The 19,844-nt window shown below is 36.4% G+C and overlaps 2 protein-coding genes across 2 annotated transcripts; both read left to right on the top strand.

Annotated features, from left to right (window-relative positions):
* Positions 1-742: 742 nt before the first annotated feature.
* LOC137726526 (protein OSB2, chloroplastic-like) lies at positions 743-4,712 on the top strand. The gene is made up of 9 exons (XM_068465460.1): positions 743-1,201; positions 1,292-1,430; positions 1,916-2,012; positions 3,107-3,207; positions 3,305-3,476; positions 3,612-3,715; positions 3,794-3,941; positions 4,091-4,155; positions 4,257-4,712. The coding sequence occupies exons 1-9, from the start codon at positions 864-866 to the stop codon at positions 4,365-4,367; spliced, it is 1,275 nt and encodes a 424-aa protein (XP_068321561.1). The 5' UTR covers positions 743-863; the 3' UTR covers positions 4,368-4,712.
* A 2,002-nt stretch (positions 4,713-6,714) lies between these two features.
* On the top strand, positions 6,715-9,292 carry LOC137725363 (vesicle-associated membrane protein 722-like). The gene is made up of 5 exons (XM_068464022.1): positions 6,715-7,169; positions 7,671-7,812; positions 7,903-8,023; positions 8,621-8,683; positions 8,915-9,292. The coding sequence occupies exons 1-5, from the start codon at positions 6,980-6,982 to the stop codon at positions 9,062-9,064; spliced, it is 666 nt and encodes a 221-aa protein (XP_068320123.1). The 5' UTR covers positions 6,715-6,979; the 3' UTR covers positions 9,065-9,292.
* The last annotated feature ends 10,552 nt before the right edge of the window (positions 9,293-19,844 follow it).

Raw genomic sequence — 19,844 nt, 5'->3', positions numbered from 1 at the left:
AATTGAAATGACGAGATTTTATTTTCTAGAATTTATAAATTTTCTTGTTTGGTTAACTTAAAATAACAATGGAATTGAATACGGAATTTGTCATTTTTAAACTCTCAATCATAGAAATTGAGAAATGACACCTATTTACATGGAATTTGAACTTATGATTTAGAGGTCCCAAATTCCGATTTTTTTTTTCACGCGGAAATTCTAAATTTATATGTTTATAAATCCAAACAAGAGAATTGGTGCTTGTCAATTTATAAATTCTAACTTTTATCAAAATTCTATGTTTATTTTCCGCATCCAAACATAATGTTAAATCATTTCTAATGCAGGGGTTAAAAGTTTATATGCAAAATAATTGGCCTGATTTGTACAAAAAAAAAATCATTTTAAATTGACGGCTGAAATATAATTCTATGAAACTCACCAAATTATTATATAGCTAAACAGGTATCAGGTTGGTTAAATATAACCCCCTCTTAACCAATCTTTAGCTCTCAACTCTTCAATTTTAATAATTGATATAGATTTACCAATTAGATTTAAAAATATCAAATAGTAGCTTAATTAAATTAACTAATAAATTTAAAATATAAACTTTAAAATCAATAAATTTAGAGATGATATATGAATATAATAACACTGTTTAACTAAAAATAATTTTTATAAAATTATAATTTTAAAGGGCTATATTTAGACCTTTCGGTTTCGGTGGGAGATTGTGTAAACATTTTTCAAACATGTGGTAATTTTGGATGTTCCCCTTAACTTTGCTTGTGTTTGGGGTTGCGGGTTTATTGCTCTCTCACTCTCAGTCCCTACAAATCGAAGAAAACGAATGAAAAATCCAAAGACTGGTTTCCGCCATGAATTCAATAAGCAGAGCAATACAGACCAGAAAACGCCTTCTCTCGCGCCCCTCACTTCTTCTCCAATCCCACTTCTCCACCACCGCCACTAAACCCAAAACCTCAACTACTTACACCGTCACTAAACCCCGCTTCAACTCCAAACCACCGCAGCCGCCGCCAAACCCCGATTTGCCGGCCCCGACCCAAGTCCCCTTCCAGCCAAAGGTCGCCAATTCGGTGCGCCTCATTGGTCACGTGCGTACCCCTCTTCAAGTCGTGCGTACTCCTGATGGCAAAGTTTTGGCCGCCACCGTTCTCACCTCCTCTTGTTCCTCTCCGGGTTACACCTTTCGGTAAATCGAATTCCGAATTCGATCACTTGGGTTTGTTTCTGTAGTTGTTATTATGCAGGATTTTTGAATTTTGGGTGGGTTCTTTGTCAGGATTCCCATCGTCTTTGAGGGCGACTTGGCTCATACTGCTGATCTGCATTTGAAAGACAGTGAATTTGTGTTTGTTGCTGGAAGTTTGAGGTCGAATTTGGACAATTTGAGTGCCGGTGAGGACCAGGCTCGTCTTCAGGTAAATTCTAGTGGATCCTGTATGCCGAATTTCCATTTTCTGTAGTTACTTGAAATGTGGGTTCATTTGATTTCCCTGAGATAATGCATTTGTTTAGTTTTTAGTGATTTTATTGCGTACTCATTAATCTGCGCTTTAAGTGTTTGTCGCATGTTGTTTACTGTAATCTCTCTGCATCTCTGTGTAAATGAGAAGGCAGTGTTAGCTAGACTCAAACTTAGCATGAACCATGGTTTGCTATGGTTGAGTCGATTTTACATAGCGGTTTTCGTAGTTTCAGTCTTCTTGCTAGTTTTGAGGTTTATGTCATATTGGTTAGAAACCAATATTGCTGTAATTACTCATACATTAATTTAGCAATTGTGGAAGGTGGAATTTTCTGCTCTAGTGTTTTCTTTATTTCGAATGCCCTTTCTTTTTATAGGTTGAGTATACAGTTGATGCGTGTTCATATGTATCTAACAATTAAGGTCTAACTTTGTTAGGTTTTGGTGCATACCCTCAACTTTGTTGAAGAATCTAATCAACTGAATAAAAGCTCTAAAGCTGACAGACAAGAAGAAAGGACAACTGATCGCACTGGTAAGTTCATTCAAGTGATTCTCAGCTTCTATTTTGTCACCTTATAGTACTTCGATTTTAATCACACACTGAAGTATCGGTGCTACCTGTTCTATGTAATATTGAAATATGGTGCTATGAAATGCTTAAGATATTGACAGTATAGTACATTAATGTGTAATCTCATCAATCCGTACTTTAGTTGGTGTTTTATATTTACTTTTTATATTTGGGGAGTTTTAACTTTTAACTAAAAGAAAACATAGTAAATGAATTGTATGCATGCTTTTGATAAAACTTTTAAGTTTAGAGAACATGAGACAACATTTGTCCCCCAGAAGATATGCTAGGAGCTACAAACATTAGATTTAAAACACACAATTATCGTGTACTTTGATTCAAAAGTTTATATCTGTTCAAAGAGTTTATACTGGTCCTTTTATGCAACGTGTGCTCACAACTTAGTATAATGTTTGTGGCTGTGTGCATTTTTCTTGTGCCTTACTTCATTTTATTGTTTCTATTAATTGGTTTAGAACCCTTTTTTTATCTCCATTTCAAAAGAGTAATGTTCACAGACGGTCTCCATTTCCCCTAAATCCCTATTCAGATAGAGAGAGAAATATCATTGTACTGCAAGGGTCGGTGGTTATTAGGAGTGTGTATGGAGTCCACTGTCCCCCACTAAATAAAATTTCTGTCTCTTCTGAAAAAGAAAAAGTATTGAGTGCACTCTAATGCGCACAACTCCTGCTTTATGGAGGGTCTGTCAGGCAGTCTTCCTTCTCTTAATTGTCTAGATTGTGGTTAGGAATGTTGTTAAAGTTCAATTTTGGGAAGACATTACTCATTTTTCCAATATTTTTTTCATCAGTTATATTGGACAGCTTTGTTTCGTATATTATATGGGTCATCTTTGAATATTGTCTTTATGAGCATTATACTGGGCAAGGCATGTGCTTATGTCGTTGCCATACAAAAGTCTACCTGGTGGCTAGAACACTTGTTAGGAACTATAATTTTTAGGACTGTCATTGAAGTCTAAAACTGAAAATACCGCCCTACTTTCAATTAGCAACCTCTAATAATGTTCATACATGCTTTTATTGTAGCAGTTGTATATGATGACAAGGATCAATCATGGAAGAAAGATCTTCTCGCATGGAAAGATCTCCTTGCCAAGCCTCATGAGTGGTGGGACATCAGGTTGAAAGAGGTACCAATTCTGTATGGGTTACCGCTTGTGTTTTATAAATGGGGATGTTCCTTTTATTTGTAAATAGTTAATCATACTTGTTATAATGAGTACTCAGGATCCAAGGGCTGCAGCTTTTGAACGGAAGAACAATGGCGAGTTACTTTGGATTAATGACAAAACTCCTGAATTGATCCTAAACAAGTTAGATTCTTTGACATTTGATCAGAAACCTATACCAGATAGTCAGAAGCCAGAGACTCAGAAACCTATATCAGATACTCATGAAAGTAATTTCTTGGCCATTGAACGATTTCACGTTCATTTTTTTCATGCTGGGTTGACTTAATAAAATAAATGTTTAAAGTGTTTACTTATTCTAATCTTGTTACTGACGAAAAAGGAGGTACTGAATTGTTTTTCAGCCATCTTGAGGAATGATGGGGACTCTACGTTGGGTTCTTGGAGTGATCTTCTTAGTAATCCAAAACAATGGTGGGACTGCCGCAGTAAGAAGCTCAATGGATTGGTGATGATTCCTTACAATGTCTTTGTTATCTGACTGATTTTCCCGGTAAAAGATTTGACATAATTGTTTCCTTTACAGGTAAAGCCAAACTACCCTGATTTCAAGCGGAAGGAAGGTGGTCATGCTCTCTGGCTTGAGAAGGCACCAAAGTCGGTTTTGTCAGAACTTGAAGGCCTGCATTTTGATGTTCAAATTCAGAAGTCAAAACAAGTAAAAGAGAGTAAAGGTGAGCTTGCACAAATTTATTGTATACTACCCTGCATTATCCAATATGTATTCTGTCATGCTTTCATGCAACTGTTTAAGCTGTTGGAGGGTTTTGGAATTTTCTTAACTTAATCTGTCTAAAATATACTTTGTTACTCCTCAAATCAGGGGAGGATTCCTGGAAGAACTTGGTGGAAAACCCGGATAAATGGTGGGATAATAGATTGAATAAGGTAACCCTCTTGAATTTAGTCCGTCTTTCATGCTGTCTTCCTACACACACCCAATTGAATTGTTTGATCAATTTGTTACCTTGCTACTCTGTTATACACAGCGGAATCCAAAAGCTCCGGATTTTAAGCACAAGGAAACTGGTGAAGGACTTTGGCTCGACAGTTCACCAGCATGGGCGCAACCTAAGCTGCCACCTTCAAAAACACAGTAATATGTAAAGATTGGCAACACAGATACGCCTCTCCGGTGAGACATGCAAGCATCTCATGGTTTGCAGCTTATTGCAGACTGTTTATCTTCTGCCTTAGTTTAGTTTTGACATGAAAAACCATAGAGCATTCGAACCAACGGCACAATGTATCTAAAACTGAAAAGGAAAACGTCTTTCATATCGTTTCCACCCCCGATCACAGGGAATTGGGGTCGGAATAGTGATTCAAAGTGACCTCTGGCATCTGAGTAAACCATCAAAATACGAAGATTTATGAATGTGAACTGTATTTAAGCTGTATATTGAGTATTATTTTTTTAAATTAAATCATATAGTTGTGTTGGAGACCATATGAATTTTTTATTTTTAAGCTTTTTACTAAAATGGTCTATGATATTGACATAACGTCTTACTTTGGTCTTTGAGATTTAATTGATGCTGGACAATTTCAGAAATCACTTCTATTGATTTTGAATCTTAAGGACCGAAGTGAGGGATTATTTCAATTTCAGAGACTATTTTGGCTAAAACGTTTTATTTTTAATGGTTGCTTTGCTAAAAGAATCCTTGATTGCTTGTAGGAGCAATGTACTTATGAAAATTATATAAACTCCAAATTGGAAGGCGGTCGATGAAATCTATCTTTTCCTTTTCTGCTTTTTCACCTTTGAGAACAATTCGGTATGTGTGTCGAAACTTTTTCTTTTTGCGAGTTGAACTTAGTTTTGCATACGTATTGTGGTGAAGTTTGTACTTTTGTTTTCTTTGTTAATAATTTATAATGAATACTTCTGAACGTTTTAAATTTAATAAATTAAAAATATAAATATAAAACGAAAGAATTATGAAAACAAAAAAATGGATATTAAACTTGTTTTTGTTTTGCATCATCTCTCTCTCTCTCTCATTTCTTTCTTATGGTGTGAAGTAAATTGTAGCAATGGTCTCTTAACTTTAATCAAATTGGAGCAATAGTTCTTCAATTAAAAATTCATTATTATTGGTCTTTCAACTCATCAAAATGTGTAGCTATGTTCATTTTCGTCAATTTCATTACAATTTTGTCAAAATAAGTTATGTTGGAATGATCATTGCTACAATTGGAGTCCCTCAACTCATCAAAACATGTAGCTAAGATTCTTTTCGTCAACTTCATTTGAATTTTGTTAAAATGAGTTATGTTGGAAGGACCATTGCTAGAATTAGATTAAAGTTGAGGGACCATTGCTCCAATTGAATTAAAGTTGAGAGATCATTTCTCTAGGTAGATTAAAGTTGAGGAACCAATGGTAATGAATTTTTAGTTGAGGAACCGTAACTGCACGTTTTGATGAGTTGAGGGACCACTGGTAATGAATTTTTAGTTGAGGGACTATTGCTCCAATTGAGTTAAAAGTTAAATAATCATTACTACAATTTTGTGAGAGTGAGATGGTAAACTGTGAGTAGTGACGTCACGGGTGGGCCAGGCAAATTGATGCTTTTTCTCTCTTAATTTTTATTGTTACGCTTCCTCTTTTGGATTAAAAAATTGAAATATTTGTTATTCCGTACAACACTGGTGGGTGAGCAGTTCTCACAGGGGCTTGACGGGCGCCTGAACTCTGCCACGTATACGAAGCCGAATGAAAGCTTACTCCACGCAATAGGATCAAACGATTTTTTAGCATTTTAGCAAAATGTTCGTGGATGATTTTTGATATTTGAAATTGGTAAAATTAATATTTGTGTTTATTTATTATTAATTATTTCGGTCATTTCTAAAATCTTTGTTAAATAATAACAAAAATACACCAAAATTAATAAACAATGAACTAAAATGATTTTATAAAAAGTTGAGGTATTTTTGTTATTTTCTTCCTTATTTAACGGAAATTTTTACAGAATTACCAAAGTGATTGATGATGGTAGACAAACTTAAGGTCTAGTTTTATCGGTTTTAAAATTCACGAACTAAAGTGAAGAGTTGTGCTAATTTTAAAGACTATTTTGACTAAAAAGCTTTTTATATGGGAAGTGTTATTGACACTTCAAAAATCTTATTTTAGACTTCTCACAAGTGTATTTTTCTTTCCTAATGTAGAAAGTTTAAAATATAAAATGAGATTTTTGAAATACTAATAACAATTCTCATTTATATTCACATTATATTTTATATACTCTTACAAGGAATCTCACTTTCGATAGAAAGAGCTCATGAGTCTCTCGCGAGTCCAACCTCACAACATTATCTCGCGAGTCCAACCTCACAACATTCTTTCCCCAAAAAATCCCTCTCACTCTAATTAAACTTTTAATCCATATTTTTAAATTTTAAACCCGACATTTCTTCTCCCTCACCTCTCTCTCTACTTTTTAAACCTCATTAAACTCCCCCTTAAACTTGCCCTTTTCTCTCTCTAAAACAAATCCAGTGGGAGGCCAGATCAGAGAGAGAGAGAGAGAGAGAGACAAAAAGAGCGCTTCACGCATCAAAACCCAAAAAAAATCCAACCCAACCCCCAAAAATTCGAAAGAAAAAAGCATAAAAATTACGAAATCGCTGTGCGTCTCTCTGAAACGAGAACAAGAACGCACAGCAGTAGGCAGAGAGCAGAAGGTTGGAGCAAAAAATGGGGCAGAAGGCGCTGATCTACGCGTTCGTGGCGCGCGGCACTGTGGTTCTCGCCGAGTACACGGAATTCAGCGGCAATTTCAACTCCATTGCGTTTCAGTGCCTCCAGAAGCTTCCTGCTACCAACAACAAGTTCACCTACAACTGCGATGGCCACACCTTCAATTACCTCGTCGACAATGGCTACAGTAATCTCCTTTTCCCTTTTCTTTTATTTTCCGTTTGTTTCCCGAGAAAATGCTGGAATTTCTACTTTATGTTGTGTTGATTGCTTGATTTGTTCGTTTTGCTTTGCTTTGTTGCGCTCCGTTTGGTGTGCCTAATTGTTGTTAGATCTGAGCTTGATCTTGATGCTTTGGTTTTGTTTTGTAAATTTTGAGTTTTCGGCGCAAAATTTCGGTTTCTGTGCATTGGAGTTTCTAGATCTTGGATCTTCGGCTTATATTTGAAGATATCTGTATTGATTTGCGCTCTGCAAGTGTGCAAGCGTGAATCGTCTTGTTGCACTTCGATTGTCGAAAATAGTTCCAATGCCGTGATTTCCTGGATGTTGAAATTGTTAGGATATTCGAAATTCCTGTGTTTAAAATCTTAGAACCGAGTGTTTTTAAGTTCTTGTTAGTGTCAATTCAAAAGTTACGGGTGCGTTATTCAATCAATGTACTCACTGAAGTTTGTTGTTGTTCCAGCATACTGTGTGGTTGCAGATGAATCGAGTGGAAGACAAGTACCTATCGCTTTTCTGGAGCGTGTCAAGGATGACTTTGTTGCGAAGTATGGTACTGGAAAGGCTGCCACAGCTGCTGCCAACAGCCTTAACAAGGAATTTGGGTATTGTACCTGATTAGGATCATGTAAAATGCACGGTGATTATATTTTTATCTGGTTAAAATTGGTGATTTGTTCTTCCGTTGATTGCAGGTCAAAATTGAAGGAACATATGCAATACTGTGTTGATCATCCTGAAGAAATAAGCAAGCTTGCAAAGGTGAAGGCCCAGGTTTCAGAAGTCAAAGGTGTTATGATGGAGAATATTGAAAAGGTAGACAGCCTTGATTTATCTGTATTGCTCACTTGGTTTGTATCAGATTGTTTGATAATCCTGGGATACAATATTATTGATTCAAATAGTAACTGCTGGAGCTTCACGCATCTATTTATTTCTTAATTGTTTATGTTTTTTGCCCATTTTATTTATTTCGGATTTGGGAAAATGGATAGGATTGGTGGTTTTTGCCCTGACTTTAGGAAGAAATGCTCTTTAGTAATTATTGAGCATTTAGTTGTACAGCGATCTGGACACACGTACATAAAGGAGCATATGCAATCTTATGTGTGTTGTTAGAAGCTAAGCTACTAACGGATCGGGCAATGTGGAAGAAGTAATGATAGTTGGGATTTGGAAAGGGGGATGTGGTGGTATCGGATATCGTTGTGTCCATTGAGGGGTTATATTTTGCACGGGCTAAGTTCGATGATTGTTGATTTTGGTTGTATATGCATCCATTCTTATAGACATAGAACAAATGTCATTAGATGAACTTGTAACTTGCTTGCTCAAGTTGCCTTTTTCAAACCTGTTTTTCTGTACGTGTTGTAGTATAATCTTCTCATATGTTCTTTTTGCATTTTGATGCAGGTTTTGGATAGGGGGGAAAAGATAGAGCTTTTAGTTGATAAGACTGAGAACCTTCATCAACAGGTCGTATCTCGTTCTCTATCTTTGCATGGTCTTGTTTAATAAATAGAATAGTTTTTTGTATAAGTATTTCCCTTTTGAATTGGCATGCCAACCCACGTAAGTCTGAGCACATTGCTAATGCATAATGTGCGGTGTCATTCGAAATTGATTCATCTTTCAAGATATTGTTTCCTTTGAACGAGTTGTTATTCTGTGTTCCCTACTTACGGGGAAAAATTGATCTGCTTACAGGCACAGGACTTTCGGACCGTGGGGACTAAAATGCGGAGGAAGATGTGGCTGCAGAACATGAAGGTGAAGCTGATTGTTTTAGGAATCCTGATCGCCTTAATCCTTATCATAATACTGTCCATTTGCCATGGTTTCAACTGCGGAAAATGAGCCCTTTGCCGTTGTCAAGAAAATCATTTGGCCTCGTCAGTCCAAACTTCTGCAATTATATTGTAGTAATTGTTAAGAGAAAGATCATATATCTGTTTCAACTCTGTGCTTAGTTAAAAGTAGTGATATTCGGACGTGTCACGAGGCGCAAGATGTATTTTTTGTGTGAAAGAAACTCCCTATATGATGCTACTACTACTTTGGTATAAGAAATGAGTGCGTTGCCTACGGATGGATAGTCTTTTGATTTCTTGATTCCAGTTCTGAATGCTTCACTCATTGGTTGTAACTTGTAACCTCCGACCTTCGGATCGAGATCAAATCTTCCGTCTCCAAAACGGGTGTGGTTTCTTTGTGGCTCCAATTAATAACTAACATATTAAGTTTATGACAACAAAATCAGAAAAGTTCAATTTATAAATGTGTCGGGCATTGATTGAGGTCACAGAGAGGCTACAGTTATTTTGAGTGCAAAATATTTGATTTTTTATACTATTCACTTACAATACCTTTTTGTCTTTTTCGTTAAAACTTAAAGTTTTCAAATTCTTTTCATTAGTTTTCCTTTATTTAATTTCATTAATAAGGAGTGCGAGATAATATTTTTAGAGTATTACATACGGTCATTTGGATTGACACTTTTAAAAGCAGCATTGGGCCATTGATGTGTTTAAATTTGATAGGAAAGTTGAATTCCAAATTATCTTTCGAGATGGGGATTTGAACTTGGATTTCATCCCTAATAATGGAAGATGATTCCACCAAGACTATATATTCGAACTTGAGATTTCTTCTATAAGATTGGACGAGAGGCCCACCAGTTTCAGTGGAGAACCAATGAATTTTTCTTTTTTAGTATTGTTAGGGAAGGGCGATGAGTACTTACAATAATTTAAAAGAGAAGAATTCCGAACCCTAAATGCATAAGTAGAAACCCCACATTCTATCTACTAAGTTATTGAACCACATCTTGTCTCCTAAAATATTAGAACATGTCCTATCTACTAAGATACTAGACCGATGACATAAAATCGTAAATCCATAGCTTCGTGTAGAAACTCCTGCAAAAGGCATGGGGCCGACGATGCACTACGTTTCTTTGGGAGAGAGCACTACATTTTTTTGGGAGAGAGATCGGACGATCGAATCCTGCTGTGTCCCTCCGGAACACACAACTTGGTGAAAAAAATTACAAACAGTCTCTGAAATTTGCCAAAAAACTTCAAAATCTTCATCACAACAAAATTATCAAAATTAAAACTATCTTTTATCACCATCATCATCATCATCATCAACAAATTCATGAATTCTTGTTCTGGTACTGAAATTAGTGTAACCAATTTTACTGTTACTACAAGACACCCTCTTCCCTCCTCTACACACCCCACTCCTCAAATCCACACCCATTCCCCCCACCACCCCACTCTCCTCCTCCCCTCCTCCGACCCTAAACCTCACTCTCCCCCTCTTACTCTTTCCCACCGATTCCCTGCAATTCCTTTTCCCATTTCCACTTTCACCCTCACCGCCACCGCCACTGCCGCCATTACCAGCCACTACATTCTCCCACAGCTCCTCCCCATTCCTCCTCTTCCCAACCGCCTTCCCCATGTCCAGAAACGCCGGCAGCCATCTCGGCACGTGCAAGCCCCTCCGGGAATCCAGTTCCGGCGGAATGGGAACCCCATTTCCCCTTTTCTCCTCGCCCAATTTCTCCACCCGCGGAATCGGCCTGGCGAAGGGGGTTTCCCGATTCCACCTCACGAACCCGGCGAGATCGCTCAAAACGCTCGAACCCAATACGCAGAATCCGTTTTCGTGGAGGGCGGAGGCGCCTCTGAATCCCTGCACCGACTGCAAGTCGTGGAGGGCGTTGGCGAAGTCGAAGACGTTCGTGTTGGTGCGCTTGGCCATGGCGGCGTAGGAGGCCGAGGCGGAGGCTACGGCGCCGATGTACTTGACGGCGATGTGGGTCAGGGTTTCGAGTGCGGAGGGCTTCGTTGATTTGAATCCGACTGATTGGCTGATCTGAGACACCGCGATCCTGGCTATGGCAAAATGGAACTCTGGTGGGGTCGGGTTTTGGATTGGGAGTGTTGGGGTTTGTTCGATTTTTGTGGTTTTGCGTCGTGATTTGGGTTTTTGGGACATGGTGGTGGCGTTGGTGGATTGGAAGAAGGTTTGGTGCTTGCAGACTGTTCAGTTCGAATACTGGTGTGGTTTTCTTCTCAACCCTAAACTGTTGGAGACAAACTTTGCCTTTTATTAGCGGCTTTTTATTTTTGTTTTTGAGTGGTAAATATTTTTTTTGTCAGAGAGTTTGTTTTGATGTGCTTTTAAAATAATTAAAAATATTTTTGGTGAAAATATTTGTAGAAACAATCATTAGAAAAAATGCTAGTAAATCCTGAAAAAGCACTTAAAGTGCTTTCTGAAAGTTTCTGGAAGAAACACATAACTGATGCTTCTTGTAGAATACACTTAAAGTGCTTTTAGAATCCAAAAATATTTTCTCTAAAAGCTCTTTGAGTTAATTTAAAAGTACATCCAAACTAATTAATAATTATCACATACGCTTTTGTGTTCGTGTGATTCTAATTTATAGTTAATTGTTTTTGGAAAATCGCGTAATGTGAAGGAGGAATAAAGATAATTTTAAATCAAGTTGTGCAAATGCAAAAAAAATATGATGTGTAAAAATTATTTCTCTTTCAAATATAGCTTATTTTTTCCCCAAAAAAAGAAAAAAAAAAAAGAAAAAGTGGTTTGAGTTTTCATTTCTAATTCATAGAATATGGTTTGAATTAGGTGGACATGGTAAAGGGGCATTTCATAAATGCTTATAGAATGCATCTCTTAGCAACTAGAAGCGCTTATAAAACTTAAAAACGTTTTTGAGTTGTAAAAGTACTTTCTAAGAAACACATCTTCATCAAGCCCTTTCAAGTGCTTCTAAAAATAAACACTTACGATATGAAGTGTTTTCAACAAAGGCGTCTCCGAACAAAACTTTTAAGGTAAAGTATAAAAAACTACCTCAATTATTGGTGTCATGACACTTTCATACCTCATCTTTTAAAATTGACAATTTCATACCTCATCTTACGAATTTGTGCCAATGTTATACCTTTCGTTAACTTGGCGTGAATTTCTCAGTTAAATGTTGACGTGGCTTGATTCAAGGCCAACTTTTTATTAAAAATAAATAAATAAATACTATTAAAAACTAAAAAAAAATCATTTAATATTTTTTAAATATTAAAATAATAAAGAAAAGTAAATAATAAAAACAAAACAAAACAACCCTTTCCCTCCCTCCATCCCTCCCCCAGTTGCAAGCCTGCAACCCACCCCCTGTTGCAAGCATGCAACCCAGAAAACAAAAGAAGAAAAAAGGGGGAAAAAAAAAAACCTCATCCCTTCCCCATCCCCCCTTCCCCCCCCCCCCTCCCCCCAAAACCCTCTGCTGCAAGCCTGCAACCCAGAAAAGAAGAAGAAGAAAAAAAAAAAAAAAAAAAAAAAAAAAAAAGCCTTCATCCCTTCCCACCCTCGCCCGCCCCCCCCCCCCCCCCGCCCCCCCCCCAACCCCCCTCTTCTCCCCCACTCGAGCCCCTACCTGGAACCCAGAAAAAAAAAAAAAAAATCCCAGTTCGTCTTCCCCTCACATCCACTCTCTGCACCCACCCCTTGCGAAATCGGCAAACGGGATCTGGGTTTTATTTTATTTTTTTCTTCCTCCTCCTCCTTTTTTCTTTCTGGGTTGGCAGGGAGTTGGATTTGTTTTGGGAGGGGACGAACTAGGTTTGTGTTTTTTTTGTTGGGCGGGGGGGGGGGGGGGGGGAGGGACGAACTGCGTTAGGTATTTAGTTTTTATTTTTTCTCTTCTCCTCCTTCCTGCTTCTTCTTCTTCTTCTTCTTCTTCTTCTTTGCGGGGGCGGGGGGGGGGGGGGGGGTGGGGGGGTTGGGGGTTGATGGGTTTTCAATTTTTTTTTTTTTTTTGGTTGAATCACCGGGGAAGAAGAAGATGGGGAGAGAGAAAAGGGAGGAGGGGGTGGATGGGACGAAAGGTTTTGACTTTTTTGATTTTTTTTTGTTTTAACTTTTTTTAGTATTTTAATATTTAAAAATATTAAATGATTTTTTTTAATTTTTTTAATATTTTTTTAATAGAAAGTGGGGTTTGGATCAAGCCACGTCAACATTTAACTGACAAATTAACGGCAGGCTAACGGAAGGTATAACATTGACACAAATTCGTAAGATGAGGTATGACATTGTCAATTTTAAAAGATGAGGTATGAAAGTGTCATGACACCAATAGTTAAGGTAATTTTTTGTATTTTACCCCTACTTTTATTTTCCTAAAGAGCGAGGGTCTCGAAAAATTGGACAATTCAGACTTTTTTGTTTTTGGGTTGGACAATTGAAACTTCATATTTGGGAGTTGGAGTTGGGCTAAGCTCGTTATTGTCGAGCAAAGGCTTGCATCAATGTGATGTGTTTATTTGGACCAGGCCAAGGCCAACCCAAGACCACAAAAACTAAGTGAGAGTTTGCAAAGGACCATAAAACACTGTCCAATTTGAATGTTTCTTCATCGTCAAGATATTGTAAAAGTTACAACGATACGCAGAATAATTGGATTTCATGATGAAAAGGGCTTTCTTGTCAATTAAGTTTGAAGATTTATATCAACCAACGATATAGAGTTGTGTGCAATGCAATCACATTGGGAAAATGTGATATTGTTCCAGGAGTTCAATTAATTCTTACTCCAAATTCAGACCTCTTGGATCGTAGTATGAGATTAGTTAGGTTCGACTGTATGAACTTATGAGTAAAGTGATTTGTAACTTAAGTGGTCATGAGTAATAACTCATGCACATCTGATCTTGTGTTCGATTCTCAATTTTCTCACTATCTTTGATGGCTCATTTACTAATTTGACATAGAATTAGACTTGAGGATAGCCAGAATCCAAATTTCTTATTAAGCTATTTACTAAAGTTTTATGAAATTGGGGTAAGAATAGTACTGATTTTGTAAAAGCTGATTACTACTCGCTTGGATGGAAACCAATATGATTACTATGCTATAACACGTGTAGTAAACTTGGAATCTAGAAACTAACGTGAGGAAAAAGTAGATTCAAACTTAATGCATAGAAGGGAAGCACACTGCTCTAATCCTTGGATACTGATGGTATCATTTCTGCAATTTATTAAACCTTATATATAATTCTTAATTAAATGAATTATGACCTTTAAGATTAACTCAATATATACAGATAAACAGTATATATGGTATGTGTGTCTATTAACTTCATGTGAGATTACCGGTTTTTACTGTCGATGTTGTCGACAGACAAGAGAACCACATCACGGACCTGCAACGGGTAGATCAGTTTTCGATCCTACACAGTTTTTCAATTTAGACTTGTGATGCAAGGCATCATCGTTTGGGGTTGTGTCTGGTTTTTGTAGCCAAGGGACTGTATATATTGCCAAATACAGTTGTCCTTTTTTTCATCTTGTCCCAAAACTAGCAGATCCGAGTGGGAATTTTGCTGTCCGATTTAGGAGAAGGTTTATACGCCAGAGCAACAACTCTGAACAGTCCTGATTGATCATCGAAAAAATGTATTATTACTTTGTTAGTTTGTTTTACATTGTTTGACTCAGTTCTTAAAATTTTCATCAGCAGATTTTACTCTTTATATCTCTTCTTCATTCTCCTTTGCATGATAAATTTAACTGAAAAAAATATGCAGGTTGTATGACCTTAAATTGCCGCGGGAAGCATGTTCTTGGTATACTGCCATACCGGAATACCACTCTGCATATCTATGTAACAAGCAAGGTGGTAAATCGTTAGCTGATTTTCGAACTTCAACCAGTTACTCCATTACCATAAGTCCTTTTCATTAGAGTTTCTACTGAATGATTTCTCTTGTTTAGGTCCAGGAGTACACTGGGTTGTTCTAGGAGCACAACGACTGCGTACTATAAATTTAGACCTACATTCCTACAGATCAATAAATCAATAAATTGCTACGTTTTGACAAAAAGGACTTCGTATAATCCACCGTTTTCCCTAGCTTGAGATTGAAGGGGAGTATTGACAGTTATCTAGCTAAATATTAGTGGTTTAGTATTGGTAATTAGTATATAATGTTAGCTGTTAGGCTGTTAGAGAGAGTCAGTAAGTGAGTTAGCTGTATTGCTTGAGAGCTAAGAAAGCTATGATTCTCTCTGTATACATATGTTGTAGTCTCTCTGAATGGTAAAGGTATTTATCTCATTCTGTGAGTGAAATATAGAGAGCCTCTCTCTCTCTCTTTTTTCTTCAAGCTTGCTTCTCTATGGTGGTTGGATTAATATGTTAATACTTAGATTGTACAACAATATCAGTTTGGTTAAAGCTTCAACGATAACCTGATGAAGCAAAATGCTTGTAACTCAAATGATCAAGAACAATTACCCATGCCCCCGAGATCTTATGTTCGATTCCATGCTCTTCCACTTTTGCATGAAAGAGAAAAACAACCCAGATGAAAAGAATTTATACAATCAACATTTTTTAGCTTGTGGGCCTTTCAAGTGGGTTGAACTTGGCCTAGACTTGAAGTTGAAGTTGCTTTCTAAAGCTAGAGTTGAATGTTTCCAACCCTATAGAGTAAGTGTAAGTTTGGCCCAAATACATTTTGCTAATTTTGTTCTCAACACTCCAATATTATAATCTTCAATCAATTCGAACCAATTTCGTTGGGATAATGCTATTGACACGCATTTTTTTACATATTGCTAATTTGTATCCATCATTCGATCCAATAGCAAAAAACTGAGAAGAATGTGTAAGAGATGAAAATTAGTGTGTTGATAACACTACCCTTTCGTTTTTCTTCTCTCATTTTATTCATGATTGATGCTTGGCTATAATGGCTTCTTCTATTTCGGGTCTTTCCACTGTAGTCGTTACACATCACATTCAAAACCTATTGGACAACCTCACCATCCTTGACCAGGCCATGCTTTTTCCTTAATAAATTTGGGAGCAAATCTGGTTAGACCGACTTTATGATTTGATACAATAAAGTGGTAAGGTCTACCAGCTGCCTCAGCATCATCAAAAGCTGAGATCCCATTTAGAAAATTGCACCGTATCCACCCAACGAATTTATTCACATGCTAAGAAAAAAAAAAAAGACTTAAGTCTTGTCGCACATAATTTAACCTAATTTTAAAAGATTCTTTGTATGACTTAACCAAGATTCTATGTTTTGGATTCAACACGATGACTTGGAGACCATGTTTCGGTCCAGCACTTGGTTCCTTTATAGCTAGGACATGCAATGTCGGGTGGCCAATAAAGTGTGATGGGCGACATTACTCTTTCCACTCCTCTTTTTTTTTTTTTTTTTTTTTTTTTAATCAAATGTTCATGGTAGTTGTGCCTAAAGGTACTCATTTTTTATTCTTGCTAAAAATTTGATTATGTAATATATTTGATTAAAAATTGATTAGTCTAGGTTTTGGGTCACTTTCCATGTCATCACCCTTTCTCTTCAACGCTAAATTTTCTCCTTTCAAAGAGAGGAAAAGTTGGAAGCACATCTAGATGGAATGACGCATATTTTACTCCTCTTCTTTTTCTCTTTTCTTTTTCAATCTTTCGTCTTAATTGATTACGACCTTGAAGTTACTCTCATAATCATAAACTTCAATGGAAAGAAACATCTTCAAATTACTCTCTCTCTCTCTCTCTCTCACACACACACACACACAAATTCTATACATATATATATATATATGTATATGTGTGTGTGTTTTGTAGATAATAGTCATGCCATATGGACAACCAAGGTCCCATATGTTGTCACCATTATTCCAAATATATTTTACAAATAGTGTTAAGATGATTTTAAATTCAACTTCAAATGGAATAGGTAGTTGATCCCTAATTTAAAAGTGTGTTTTCCCAACAATTGTTTAAAACAACAAATAAAGTCACTGATATGTACTTTAAATTGTTTAGTATCATCACATGTATTATAAATCAATTGTTCATTTGAAAAGAAAAATAACAAGTTTTATTTATTCACCCAAATCTATCAATATTTGATTGAATAGAATTTTTACTTGCACAAAGATATAAACTTAAAACAATTCCTAACACTTATCCCTCCCCATAGAAACCATTTTCACAATGTGTCATTCATACCTTACTGGCCCCATACTTGAAGAAGTTAGCATCTCTCTCCCCACTAAAGTGCCATTGAGATCATTTGCCCATAATTTTGGTTACTTCGTTGCAAAGACTTTTAAGTTTAGGGTTTCATTCATAAAACTTAAATAAATAGTTTTTTATGTTATAAAACAAGTAAATAAAAGAGAAAAATGAAGATGATGGGATTTGCACTAATTAGATTTGATGCTGCAATCTTAAAGAAACCAATGAATGGGATCTTGTGATGAAGAGAGGTTGCAGCCTTTTAGGCTTTGGCGTATGGGATTTTTGTTCGGTGGGATAAGATTATGTGCTTACAACAATGGCATATATTTTTCTAACTCAATGGAAAAGAATGGTAAGTAAAGGTCCCCTTTTATGCATATGTTGAATAGAATCACCTTAACCTTCCGGATACTTCAAACTTTATTGGTTCTTGATTCCACCATGGAAAATTAATAATCCCCAATAGATATTATACTCCACCTTTGCTTCTACTCCACCATCTCTCTTATCCTATAAAATCCATATTCCTAAAGCAAACCAATGGTAGCCCTCAAAATTTTCACATAAAGGATATTCTCTCTCTATATGTCTCTCTCTCTTGTTTGTCAATTGTCATATGAGCGGGGACAATGTTATAAAGGGAAAATGTGGTGTTGTGAGAGAGGAGAGGGAAGCAACATCAAATTTTAAGGTGATGACTAAAGCTGATAGCTGGATTGTGCCACTCACCCCACATTTTACTACACATCATGGGACCCTAATTTTTTTCATTTTTTTTAATATATGGAGATCCATATTTTATGCCATGGCTTTGTCCACTCCATTACCATCAAAATTCCCCACCACTTTTGTGCATGGAATATGGATATATCTGCAAGGTGGACTTGCCATCTTTATGAAACACCTTTCCATTTCTTTACCTATTTTCCCTACTGGGACCAATGCCCTAGTCAAGAAGTCAAAGACTAAATAGCAGGGTAGATAGACATCGCAATTGCATACTGGGATCCTCCAAATTTGGGTCAGCTAAACTTATGCCCCCCCACTCGGGCCACTCCTCACAAAACTATAAAACCAAATGAGTGGGGCTGTGTGTGTGCCATTTTCTTACTTGTTTGACAATAAATAAGATAGAGGAGGGCCAGTTGAGCGTACCATGTGGCATGGACGAAGAGGTTGTCCTCACTGCCTTCTTGTGTTATTATATATACAATACGGACATATGCATATGTTGTCAACACATCGATCCGTATGCTCTGATATTATGAAAAAAAAGTTGAGGTTCTATCATAAAATTAATCGGTAATATAGAGAATCGTTCAACCTCTTATAAGCCCTTACAAGGTTTTTCCCTTCACCGATGTGAGACTCTTTTACCTTCAAATCTTCACAGAAAACACATCATCTTATTGTTTGATGTGATGGGTTTGTGAAAATTAACTTCAAGTCTCCACCACCTTCGTAGGCAAATTATTACATTGGCCAAACGTACTCTAGATCTTGCAGGTTATATTTTGGAAAATTATATCATACATATAATGTTTAAGTTAAAATCGATTTTCTTTATGACTCAGAAACATACAAATGATAACAAGCAAACCAAAGTCTTAACTCTCAATACAAGCAATTAAGTAGAAGGTTCAGATTCTTTGACAATTATCTTCACTCATCAAGGATATATGGTATTTGCTGGACCAGATCTCCAATTATCCGATTAATTACATTAACAGGAATGCAATATGACATTTGATGAGTTTGCTAATCAAGCACATACTTATAGTCAATCTTGCATTTAGTTTTGTAATTTTCCTCCGAAATTTGTTCGTGGCTTTTATTTGATTTGTATTGTACTATGATCCGTATAGGATTCAGTTTGTAATGTTTATATATATTTAAAAAAAAAAAAATCACAACCAAACATCATAACATCAAGATAAATGGGGAAAAAGAAGAATTACATAGTATGCAACATTGGGTTCCTCTTTGATTAAGCCAGAAAAGAAGATCAGTTTCATCTTTGTCTATGCTTATTTATTTTCAATTAATTAAAGGGAGTCACTCCTGATATTATTCACTTACACATTTATTTTCAATTAATCAAACATCATAACTTCCGGTACTGTTCACTTTTAACATCAAGAATGTTTTTATTCTGAAAAGTCACTCTTGATATTATTCGCTTACACATTTATTTTACCCCTTTGATTAAAATTAAAAATTTTAAGAATTTTTCGTTAGTTCAACTGTGCCATACGTACTACATGGTGCAGTGTTGCACGTTACCTAGAATTTATAAATTCTTCGTGCAGAGTTAGTAGAACTCAGATTTAGAGAGAGGTCTAGGAACCCATATGTATGGCTATGTGAAAAAGATATGATTCTGTTACATAAAACAAAAATTTTATTATGATATTTTTTAGGTCAAGAATGGCATGTAAAGCAACAAAGTTTGGTTTACTACTTTATTCGCACTTCTTCCACTCCTTTATTTTATGAATTATAGGTGACAAATAAGGTGGTTAGTTTCTCTTAATCGCAACATCAGCTC

Source organism: Pyrus communis, chromosome 2 (genome assembly GCF_963583255.1).
Source record: "Pyrus communis chromosome 2, drPyrComm1.1, whole genome shotgun sequence".
NCBI classification, from domain to species: Eukaryota; Viridiplantae; Streptophyta; class Magnoliopsida; order Rosales; family Rosaceae; genus Pyrus; species Pyrus communis.
This window is presented reverse-complemented; position numbering and strand designations above follow the sequence as displayed.